An 11226-nucleotide genomic window follows, 5' to 3' on the forward strand; every position below is an offset into this window, starting at 1 on the left:
ACCACACGTTTCCGCAGACTTCCCAACGTGATCCCCCCACGTCTGCGTCCCCGCAGGGTTCATTTCCGAGACTCCTCTCCCGCGGTCCCCCCCGGCAGTCCTGGAAAAATGTTTATTTGTGTAACAAAGCGCCGGCTGGGGGGCGGGGGCTGCGGGGCGGGGCAGGGGCTCCTCCTCCGGGTTACTTCTTCTTTTTCTTGGCCACCTTGAGCCTCCCCTCGATCAGCCGCCGGGCCTGCCTCTTGATCTCGGCCCGCGAGGGGACGTAGCTGTGGTCCACGTCTGCGAACTGGAAGGTTTCTAGAAAGGAGGTCCAGGAGGAGGGCAGCTGCACTCTGCAGCCCCTCTGCTCCAGCGAACTCGCTTACAGTGCGGGCTTTGTTGGCCTGCATCCATCACCCGGCCAGCTATTAGCAATTTTCTCTTATTTTCTATCTGCCTGATGCCCTGGCATGTGGGGTCTTACAGACCGGGGAGAGGCTGTCCCCTCGCAGGGCTAGCCAATCCTTAGAGACAGCAGAAGCCTCGCCCGCTGGGGTAGTCTCTCCTGCAAACCGAACGATCCAGAGCCCACACGCCCCAGCCCCCTTTCTATGTCACACTCTCACACCAGGTCAATAATCCTCCGCCTGAATCAACCCAGGCCCAGGCACCAGACAACTGGGGACGGCCCCTACACGGCAAGCCCACTGGAATTATTCCAAAAGCCCATGCGAAGCTGTTTACCCTGCCCTCCCTTGCCTTTCCCACAGAAACCCCCATAAAGGCTCTGGCCTCGGCCTTCCCCTTGCTCCTCTCCGCCGCCTCGTGGGCAGTGATGCTCCCATGTGTCAGGAAAGTTAGTAAATTCTCCTTTTGACAGCAGCAGCCTCTCCATGTCCTCACTAAGTCCCTTCCGTGAATTAAAATCCCATGGGTACAAGAGACACACCTGTCTGTCCTCATAGCCCCCCAGTGCCTCTAGGGTGTCCTGGCCAGAAAGAACCATCTGCCACACGCCCCCTCCCCAATGAGCCTGTACCTATCACATCGTCCTCCAGGTCTTCAAAGCTGATCCTCCAGTTCTGCTTCTCCTTCAGAGTTGAGGATTCCAGGGTATCCCTCACCTTTGCGTTGACCTGCAGGGCACAGGGCACTGTCAGCTCCAAGGGTACACGGGACGAATAGGCACCCCCAGCCTCGGGCTACCTCCTCGGTCCTGGACAGCGCCTGCAGTCTGTCGGCCAGGTACAGGAGCTTTCCCTCACAGTATGCCAGCTTGCTGGACGCGTCGAGGGTGTTGGAGAGCACTTCTTTCTGTAGGCCCGGAGAAGGGTCTCATCTCTACCCTGGCTTCTCCCAGGGACCCTCCGTGCAGACGGCTCCGCCCCGCTGCGGCCGGTACCTGGGCTGTGGGCAGCGCAATGCCGATCAGCCGGGCGTAGAGGTTGTCGATGCCCATCTGGATGGTCAGCAGCAGCTTCTGGCTCTTGGTCATGTTGGAGTAGGCCAGCTGGAGCCTTTCTTCCTCCTCTCTCAGCATGTCCTTCATTTTCTTCTCGACAGACTTAAAGCTGTTGAGGACGGTGGGGAGGGAGGTGGCACAGAGTCGAGGGCAGGCGGCCACAGACCTGCGTCGGGTGTCGTGCTAAACTCGGGGGCTCAAGAGCTCAGCTGTGGGCACGTGGCATCGCCCGGCTGGGCCTTCGCGGCCCACCTGCCAGGCCACCCACAGGCCCGTTGGCAGCCGACACCCTGGGCTCTGAGCCGGGCCCCGCCCACAGGGGCTGTTCACGAGGGCCCCGCTGGGTGGCCCCGGCGGAAGGCAGGGGCCTCCTGGGGTACCTGGCCGAGCTGGGCGTCTGGCGGAACTTGAGCGCGGTCTCCTCCGCTTCCAGCTTCTTCATCAGGGCCTCCAGCTGCACCCGCCGCCGCTCGCAGCCCTCCACCTGCAGCCCGAGGTTGTCTTCCGTGGTCCTCTGAGCCAGGAAGCGGCCGGCGATGTCCTGGCCGGGCCCGTGGGGAGAGAAGCGGGTGTGGGCCAGGCAGGCATGGGCCCCCCCAGAACTGGTTTCTTCCGGGGTCCCCCCCAGCGGTCAGGAACGATGCTGACCGCGGCCAGGCACTGGGTGAAGCGCTTTATGTGAGGCCCTGCGTGTCGCTCACAGCACGAGCAGAGAGGGCAGACACCCCAAGGCAGAGGCAAGGAGATCACCCCTGAGAGACTGCCGGGGGCTCTGAGCCACTCGTCCAAAGTCAGGGCCGTGGATGGGAGCTAAGCTTACTAATAATAAAGCCAGATCGGATTAAACGGGAGGGCCAGGCAGTGTCAGCCTCTCATCGTGGTCCTGGCAGTTTAGGAAGGGACAGGATCGTAGGTGAAGGTCTCGGCATTTGGGTCCTCCCTCCAGTCCCAGCGGGCCCTGTGTGGCCCTTGGAGTGCGGCTCGGATGTGCCAACCCTGTCCCGGCGTGCTCTCTACTCTCAGCCGTGAAGCCACGGCTCTGTGCCCACGTTCATTCAAGAGGTACCCGCGGCAGGCTTTGGGCTGGGGCGGGGGCCCCCTGCCTTCCACCCACACCCCAGGAGTGCCAGGGGGCAGTACCCAGAGGTGGGAGCATTGCACGGCCATCTTCACTTTCTCCACCAAAGCAGTCACGTCTGTCCGGTATTGGATATCAGCCTGGGAGGTCTCTCTTTTCCTCACTGGGCAGAGCAGAGGGGAAGGGGGGCCAGCATGCAGGAGGGTCACGGGAGCTTTGCCCGAGGCCATCAGACATCTCCTTGCGTGCCCAGCCGAGCGGGTGGCTGTCGGAGTCCCCTGCATTTTGCCCTGCTCCCCCCGCCCCCTCAGCTGGCCCTTCAGGGACGCCCCAGGGCAGCTCCATCCGGCGGGTGCCTGGCACGGGTGCTTCCTGGCACTTCTCAGAGGCAGCACGGGGCCCCGGGGGGCTTGACACAACCCTTGTGAGGAATCACTGGGTGGTCGAGCCTTGGGAAGCCAGGGGACCGCACCGTTAAGTGCATTTCACAGCTGAGAAAACTGGGGGCTCGAGCACACTCAGCAGCAAGCCCAAGGTTGGGAGCAGTGCCTTGCAGAGCGGGCTGTGGCTGCTGGCACTCAGCCTCTGCGGGTTAGTGGGGACAGGCAGGGGCCCGTCTGTCTGTCTCCCTCGCCCCGGCAGCCCTCGCAGAGACCTGAGTCCCTGCCGGCCTTTTGGGACCCTGGCTGGGGGCGGGCAGAGAGCTGAGCGGTTACCTTTCAGGTTACCTTTCACGGTTTCTGCACCCATGAGACTGGAGGGGAAGTCCAAGTCCCGCCGGCCCTGGGAGGAGGGGGAGGAGGGGATGAGCGACGTCTTCTGCGGGGGCGGGGCCTCCCGCCGCCGTGCGGCCCCAGGGCCCTGCAGGGACTCACCCGGCGGAACTTCTCGGTGGTCTCCTTCGTGTGGATCTTGTCGATCAGCTTCTTCTGCTGGTTGAGCCGGTTCTCCCGTGCCCTGCGTTCCTCGATGAAAGTCGCCTCCGCTTGCCTCATGTTCATCTGGGGACGCAGGCGGTGGGGCAGGGGTCCGTCTCACCACGGCTTCCGTGGGGCTAAGTCCCGCCGGCCGGCGGTTTCAGTCCCGATCTTCTAGGTTTGGGACTAGTGTTGGAAGCTCTCGGCTGTCCCCTTCGTTCTAACGTGCCCAGGCCTGCGGCTTTCGTAGTCCTTCCGGCCCTCCGTTCTCCTCTCTGGACGCCTCCCCCACCTGGCCCCTGGGGGTGCTGCCTTCTGCAACTGCAGCCTCGGCTCAGGGACCCCGTTTCTCTCTGTAGCCTGGGCCCCCCGCTGCCTCAGCCGGCTCCACTGACAACTCACTGGAGTGATGCCCCAGTCTAAAAAGGAGGTCAGCATCTTCCCCCAGGCCCCGTCTCTTCCCGAGTGTCCTGCTTTGGCGGCTAAATCTATCATCCCTCCACACCTGCCCTTGCGTCCTGCACGCTGCCCTCCCCGCCCCCGTCCACATCTGACTTGGCCCCACACGTCATCGGGTGACCTTTAGAGGCTTTGGGGCCGCAGTGATGACCAGGCACCCAGCTCTACCGCTGGTCTGTCCCATGCAACCAGGATCTGGACTCTGCTCACCCTTAGCCTCTGCAGCCAGAGCATGGCCGTTTTTGAAACGCAAATTTCTCCTCCCAGAGCTCCAGGTTGGGTGGGGGGCCAGCACCTAACCCCCCCCACCCCGCCCCACTGCCTCCACTGGTTCAAAGGCTCCCTTCCTCTGCACCTGCTCTGTTCCAGCCAGCCGTGCCTCCTTTGGCCCCGTTATGCCCCAGGACCTTGGTTGTCCTTCGTCCTCTAGGGTTGGGACCGCTCAGTTATATGCAGAGCCCTACCTGAGCACTGCCTCCCTCAGCAGCTAAGGGCCCCCCAGTGGCCCCACATCACGCACTCGTCTCTGAAGCACGGCCCAGTGGTTGTGTGACATTTCTTCATGGACCGCTGATGGTTCCATCGGGAGGAGGATGCACGCCTGACTTACAAGGGCTTTGAGGAGGCCTTGGTGCAGACCTGGTGAATGGATGGCCTCTGCCTGCACCGGGCTAACTCTCTCCCTCCCGTGTCTACCTCTTGGCTTCCATGCCCAGGGGCGACTCTTTCTGCCCAGGGGCCTAGTGTGTGAGCAGAGCAGGCCAGTGAGGTGGCTGCTGGGTCCCTCCAGTGACTGTGGGCAGCGCAGGCTGTGAGTGTCCCTGCAGACCCTGGGCCAGACGGGTCAGAGACAGGGACCTGCGGGATCCCCAGGCCTGGGACTCGAGCTCACCTTGACCTCATCTGTAATCATCATGGCATCCTGGGACATGACGGTCATGTCTGACAGTTCTGAGCAGTAGTCACCCACGAGATTCTGCAGCTTGCCCAGCCCTGTGGGGTAGCTGGCCAGTTCCTGCATCGAAAGGGGCGGGAGCAGGTGGGCACAGAAACCGATGGCCCCGGGGCTCCAGGCCAAGCAGATGCTGCCCCTCACTCCTTACCCCAGACAGTGTGGGCCCTGAGGACACTGGAGGGTCCGGCCTGGGGCCCCAGCCCCCACCAGGCACAGAGCAGGGAAAGCACCGTTTCAGGAGGGCAGACGGCATTTCCCTGGTGGGCCTTCCCACTGCCCAGGACACTCAGACACACTTCCAAGGAGGCTGTGATGGGGGTGTGGCACCGGGTGAGCGGTGACTGTGCCCCACCCCGGGGGAGCCTGCGGCTGGGGAGTGGCTGCTGTCTGAAGCATAGCAGAGGGGCTCGAAACGCGGACGTGGGGTCAGAGACTAGGGCTCAAGGCCAAGGCTGCCCTGACCAGCGGGCTAGGGGGACTTGGGAAAGCCACTTCACTTCTGAGTGTGCCCACCTATCGATAATTGGTTCTTTCACGAGGCTGCTGTCAGAATCTATATGTAATGAAGTATTAAGCTCAGAGCCAGGCTCGTATATATCTAATATATCTTAAAAATTTTTTTTAATGTTTATTTATTTTTGATGGAGACAGAGACAGAATGTGAGTGGGTTGGGGCAGAGAGAGAGGGAGGCACAGAATCTGAAGCAGGCTCCAGGCTCCAGGCTCCGAGCTGTCAGCACAGAGCCTGACGTGGGGCTCAAACTCATGAGCTGTGAGATCATGACCTGAGCTGAAGTCGGACGCTCAACCGACTGAGCCACCTAGGTGCCCCAATATCTATCTTGACCCTTAGTCATTTGTTGTTAATAACTACATAATGTAGAATTTCCCTAGTTTTTAAAAAAAATACAGATGACCCCAGGAGTCATTTTTAAAAACTGCATATGTTCTGAAAAGAACATGCCCCCCGGGGGACATAATTGGCCACATGAAGGAGGTCTGGACCCCAGGTAACAGCCGGAGTGGGGTGGTGGGCCCAGGAAGGCGAGGTGTGCAGGGCCTCGGCTGAGTCTAGGAACAGGGGGCTGAGGCAAGAGGGACAGGCAGGAGGACCGTGACACCTGCCTGTGCAGCTTGGGCAGAGCCTGGGGGGCTGCGACCCCAGCCAGGAAGAGGGCCGGTGTCTGCCCATCCCACCACATCTCCACCTGTCACCTGGCTCGCTGCGCTGCCCTCCAGGACGCCCCCCTGCCCCAGCCTTGGGGTGAGGGAGTGTGGACAACTTCCTCGTTCTCCCTGTGCCCCTCCTCCTCTCGGCACCAGGGCCCCCACCGTCCAGCCCTCCCATCTTCTGGTCCTCTTGGCCTTCCCTCCCAGTGGGACTTGTGGCCCCTGGGGGCCTCCTCCAGGCCTCCTCTGCTGGGGGCAGGGCGGCTGGCTTAAAAGAACTGGGCAGCAAGCTCCAGGTTACTGGCTTGCCGTCTATGAAGTCCCTCTGGGATGAGGGACCTTCTGAAGGCTCAGGGCCCATCTTTTGCCCTCGGAGGCCAGGCAACGATACAGGATGGGGCAAGATAAAAACCGAACCATCAAGTATGTGCAAGAAAACCCAAACAATTCTGATGTGTCCCATAATATGCCTTTTTGAAACAGCAAATTACACGTTCTTGATGGAATGTTTTCCACCTACAGGTGCAGGGTGTCCCTGCTCAGCTGGGGCCTAAAGCAGGGCTCTGTCCCAGAGGCAAACCGGCCTGGAGGAGAGTTGCAGCCCCCTCCCCACGGGAGGGGGTGGTGGTGGCAGGGGTGGCCCTGCCCGGGAGGCTGAGGTCCCCACTGAGATCCTAGCCCTGCGTGCAGGCTGGGGCCTGAGACTCCCGCCCTCCGGGCCAGATGACCTCCCTGGGCTGAGGTGTGGGGTGAGGGGGCTCACTTTCTTCAGATAATCCAGCAGGTCCACGTACAGCAGGTAGATGTTCTGGCTTGCGGTGATCTTGATCACGGTCTTTTCAATGTTGTTCTCCAGCTGGCGGATGACCTGGGGGTCGCCCGAGGACACACAGTGCTTTGGGACAGACCGCGTGGATGCCCACCTGGAGGCCGACCGGGGAGGCTGCGCTTTCTTCCAGGGAGGGTTTGCCCGTGTGGCTTTCTCCCAGCCCCGCCGCCCAACGGAGTCCCATCCTTCTCTCCCGGGGCCCCGCCTCCCGGAGGAGCTTCGCCCCTCCCACCGGAGGCCCCGCCCCGCCCGCCACCTGCCGCAGGCGCTGCTCCTCCTTGGTGTGGTCGGGCTGCCTCCGCAAACTCGCCAGCTCCAGCTTCAGGCTCTCCAGCCTCTGCTCCCGCCGTCGCACCAGGTGGATCAGTACGTTGTGCACGTTCACGCGGTCGAAGACGTACTTTCGCAGCTTCTCCCGCGCCACCTGGGTCGGGGAGGGCACGGCCCGCGCGTGGGTGCGCAAGGGGCCGCGGGGACCGCGCACAGCGGGGCTGGCGGGGCGGGACCCCTGGGATTGGGAACTCACTCTGCCCGCCACCGGCCCCGCAACGTGGTTTAGTGGTGGTGGTCGGGGTGGGGGGGGGCGGTGCGCTGGCCGGGCGAGGCCGAGGGATCCCTCCTGCCACTTTACCTCCATGGAGCAGCGGCAGTGCGCCAACCTCATGGACATGTCCTTCCCGCAGGCCTTGGAGATGGTCTGCTGGTCATACTGCAGAGCGGTGGTGGCTGAGCTGGGACCCCGGTCTCCCTGTGTACCCCCAGCCACCAGTCCCTCCCTCCAGGCATTCTCCCCGGGCCTCTCTAGCCTGTGCTAGCCCAGCAGCGAGGGCCCATCCAGGCTATCCCAGCTCAGAAGTGATGGGAGTCAGGAGAAGAGGACCCAGGTCTCCCCTACATGGCCAGAGAGCCAGAGGGGCCCCTGCTGTAGGGGGAGCCCAGAAAAAGCTCCCCATCAGGCCCACCCTGCCATCTGGGGTGGGCGGTGGGGAACCTGCCCATCGGGCTTGCTGGAGTGACAGGTCCTGGGGAGCCCCTCCCCAAGATGCCCCCTGGCTCCTGAGAGGTAAGAGCGGAAAAAGGGGGAGGTCCTTGTTGTCCCCTTGTGTGTGGGCCTGTTTCAGCATGTGCCCATCCCCAGCCCGTGGTCAGCAGGGAGGGGGAGCAGGGCTGCTCACCTTCTTGGCCAGAGCCCAGTCCTGGGCCCCACGGCGGATGGTGCTGTGCAGGAGAGCCAGCGTGGCTCTGTTCTTGACCGTCTTCTCCTTTACGGCCTGGATCTGCAGTGCCCGGCATTGCTCTGGTGGGGGGAGGGGGGGCACGGAGATGCTCCTTCCTGCCCCCACTCGAGGGCCACAGGCTTCACTGCCCAGCAGTGCTTATCTGGATGGCTCTTAGTGATGGCTGTGCTGTGCAGTGGGGGACGTGAGGTGGCAGCCAGAGGTGGGCGCGTCCTGTGATCCCTTCCAGACCCAATGGCCAGAGAACGTCCTCTCTGGCTTTGGGGCTCACTGTGCTCACAAATCTCCGTGAAGCCCCCTGCATGGCAGACCCTTTTGATCCCTCCTCTCAGGTCTGTTGGGGGGGGGGTGGCCGCTAGCCCTTGTTTGCCCTGGACTGGCCCTGTGTTAGATCTGAAAGCCCCTGGGCCCTGCATGGGGCCAGGCAGGCTGGTCCGGGGGTGGTGGTGGGGGGACAGAGGGCTCACCCTGGAGCCGAGTGATTGTCTTCAGCTCCTGGATCTGCCCCTCCACATCTGCCTCGCTGCATGCCTTCATGGTGGCCGTCAGGGTCCTCCAGGCCCCCGTGCAGCTCCCGCCCTCCCTGTCCTGGGCCTGTTCAACAGAGCCGCAAGCAGTTCACGTCCCCGGAATCTCAGCCCATTGTGATGGGGGCCGAGATTCTCAACCACGGGGCCCTGGAGATCCCGGCCCTCCCTGCCCCCTTTCTGTGCCCCCCGCCAGCCTTGGGGTTGCCCCCTGCATGCTCGGGTCAGCTGCTGTCTGCTCAGGAGCACTGCTGGGGTCAAGGCACTTTCCATAAGGAAGTGATTTGTGGTGATTTGACACAGCACCCCGCGCCAGCCCCCTGTACCCTCCCCATCCCCTCCATACCCCAAGGCTGTCCTCCGCTGAGCCTCCTAAAACCTCTAATCTCTGCCTTATGGGATCTCCATTTCTTCACCCCACCCCAAGCTCAGATTCCACACCCGGGGCGACCTGGCTCATGAGACCTCAGCTGTCAGCCCGGACGACTTCACCCCGCCCTGACCTCCACCTGCTGCCTGGAGCCCGCCCTGCTCCACCTCCACGTTCCTGGGGCAATTCCCGGGTCTAGTTTCGATGCCGCTTACCCCAGGCGGGGTCGTGTGCAGCCCAAGCTTCCCGTGGGGTTAAGCACTCCGAACACCTGCCAGCCTGGGACCCTGAGGGAGGCACACCAGATGGGTTGCTTTTTCCAGCGGCGCCGCATGGATTTGCAGGGGCCGCCACAGCCAAGTGGCAGGTGGCTGAAACAATGGCAATTGCTCGTCTCACATCCTAGAGGCCAGGTGTTAGCAGAGCTGGCTCCTCCTCAGCTTGTAGGTGGTCATCTTCTCGCTGTGTCCCCACATGGCCGTCCCTCTGTGCGTGTCTGTGACCTCCCCTCCTAACAGGGACACAGGCCGGAGTGGATCAGGGCCCACTTCGTTTCAACACAACCATTTCTTTTTTTTTTTTTTTTCTTTTTTTTTTCAACGTTTATTTTATTTTTGGGACAGAGAGAGACAGAGCATGAACGGGGGAGGGGCAGAGAGAGAGGGAGACACAGAATCGGAAACAGGCTCCAGGCTCCGAGCCATCAGCCCAGAGCCTGACGCGGGGCTCGAACTCATGGACCGCGAGATCGTGACCTGGCTGAAGTCGGACGCTTAACCGACTGCGCCACCCAGGCGCCCCAACACAACCATTTCTTTAAAGGCCTGATCTCCAAGTGCAGTCATGTTCTGAGGTCCTGGGGGTTAGGGGTCCAACATGTACATCTGGGGACCCCACTCATGACCATGGCCTTCACTCAGATATTGTCACGTGCAGGTCCTCCACGACCTCACACAGACCTTTTCGGCTTTCTGGTCATTGCCAGTTTTTTTTTTTTTTTTTACACATTTATTTATTTTTGAGAAACAGAGTGAGACAGCGTGAGTGGGGGAGGGGCAGAGAGAGAAGGAGACACAGAATCCGAAGGAGGCTCCAGGCTCTGAGCAAGCGGTCAGCACAGAGCCTGATGTGGGGCTCAAACCCATCAACCGCGAGATCATGACCTGAGCCGAAGTCGGACGCTCAACCGACGGGGCCACCCAGGCGCCCCAAGTCATTGCCAGTTTTTAAAAGGGGAGTCCAGACCCATTTAAAACTCCAAGCTCAGCTTCTGCCCTCCCTCTGAGACCTCAGGGGGTTGGAAGGACCCGTCAAGGGCCTGGTCTGCTCCCTACAGTGCCAATTCTGCCCCCTGTTCTCCCAGGGCCTGAGGCCAGGCTGCTCACTGTCCCTCAATATTGCTTCTCCCTTCTTCCGCAGATGTACACCCTCTGAATTTTAGTGGGGCACGTGGTGGCCCAGAGCAAGGCTGCCCCCCCCTAGGCGCCTTGGCACCAGGGATATCATGGGACTCTGTTTTGGCCAATGGAGTGTAAGCACAGGTGGGAGGGAGCTGTCCTCCTCCCCAGGGACTGGAACTAGCACCGCTGTCACCATCTCGGACCACGAGGTGGCTCTGGAATACAGGCCGTCACAGCAGGGAGCGGGCCAAACGAGCCCGGGCCCCTGACGGCCTGTGGGTCCCGGACCACCCACTTGGACACGAAAGAAAACTCAAACCCCGGCCTGCTCCCCCCGTGGTTATCCCGGGCTTCCTGTCATTGTGCCTTCCCGCTAACAGATTCCCTGCTGCGCAGTAGGTGCACAATATTCTTTCGAACGACTGGCTAGGCCGAGAGGTACGGGAGCTGAGCCAGGGCTGGGGCGGCGTGGCCCTGTGCCTGTGTGTCCTCAGGTTACTGGGAAGGTGGACTTGCCCAGGTTTTATGTGATCTCTGCCTCTTCCTCTGCTGGGGAGGGTGGGGTGTGTGTCATCTTACCCACTCCAGAACTTGCCTGCCAAGCGGACGGAGCTTCTGCAAGCTAGCTCTGGCCTGCCCCCAACCCTCGATTCCTCCTCCCCTGGAGAGAAGGACGAGTCTGATAGGTGGGTTTGGAATGGCAGGCAGGCAGGCACAGCCGCTTCCTGCCCCTCGTCTCTTGGGAGTCAGGCGCTGATTGGCCCAACACCTTCTGCTCTGCCCCTCCGGGACTGGTTGTGTGGAAGTGGGTCCCATAGGACAAGGCCATGGTGGTGGCC

The 11226-nt window shown here is 61.8% G+C and overlaps 1 protein-coding gene and 1 long non-coding RNA gene across 5 annotated transcripts; one reads left to right on the forward strand and one right to left on the reverse strand.

Moving 5' to 3' along the window:
* Positions 1-79: 79 nt before the first annotated feature.
* Positions 80-8692, reverse strand: CCDC183 (coiled-coil domain containing 183). Of its 4 annotated transcripts, none has more exons than XM_045043905.1 (14): positions 8558-8692; positions 8028-8149; positions 7484-7561; positions 7109-7276; positions 6787-6891; positions 4791-4913; positions 3398-3523; positions 3251-3305; positions 2585-2685; positions 1825-1958; positions 1385-1553; positions 1189-1296; positions 1022-1118; positions 80-300 (listed from the first exon to the last, which is right to left on the reverse strand). In XM_045043905.1, exons 1-14 carry the CDS (start codon positions 8625-8627, stop codon positions 182-184), a joined length of 1575 nt encoding a protein of 524 aa, XP_044899840.1. In that variant the 5' UTR covers positions 8628-8692; the 3' UTR covers positions 80-181. The 4 variants fall into 4 exon arrangements, with proteins under 4 accessions (XP_044899840.1, XP_003996132.4, XP_044899839.1 ...); XM_003996083.6 differs by having other exon boundaries at positions 1825-1985; XM_045043904.1 differs by having other exon boundaries at positions 3239-3305.
* On the forward strand, positions 1977-9426 carry LOC123381795. The gene is made up of 2 exons (XR_006589238.1): positions 1977-2506; positions 6880-9426. It is a non-coding gene; the product is annotated as an uncharacterized LOC123381795 (long non-coding RNA).
* The last annotated feature ends 1800 nt before the right edge of the window (positions 9427-11226 follow it).

Source organism: Felis catus, chromosome D4 (genome assembly GCF_018350175.1).
Source record: "Felis catus isolate Fca126 chromosome D4, F.catus_Fca126_mat1.0, whole genome shotgun sequence".
Lineage (NCBI taxonomy): Eukaryota > Metazoa > Chordata > Mammalia > Carnivora > Felidae > Felis > Felis catus.

What these genes read in the sequence shown, in the direction of transcription:
- CCDC183 (XM_019816815.3), bottom strand. Translation starts at nt 8,627, where the DNA reads ATGAAGGCATGCAGCGAGGCAGATGTGGAGGGGCAGATCCAGGAGCTG. An exon ending in TGCTGGATTATCTGAAGAAA is followed by an intron (nt 4,914 to 6,786) that starts GTGAGCCCCCTC and finishes CTTTCGATGCAG; the next exon opens with GAACTGGCCAGCTACCCCAC. An exon ending in TGCAATGCTCCCACCTCTGG is followed by an intron (nt 1,986 to 2,584) that starts GTACTGCCCCCT and finishes GGGCCCGGCCAG; the next exon opens with GACATCGCCGGCCGCTTCCT.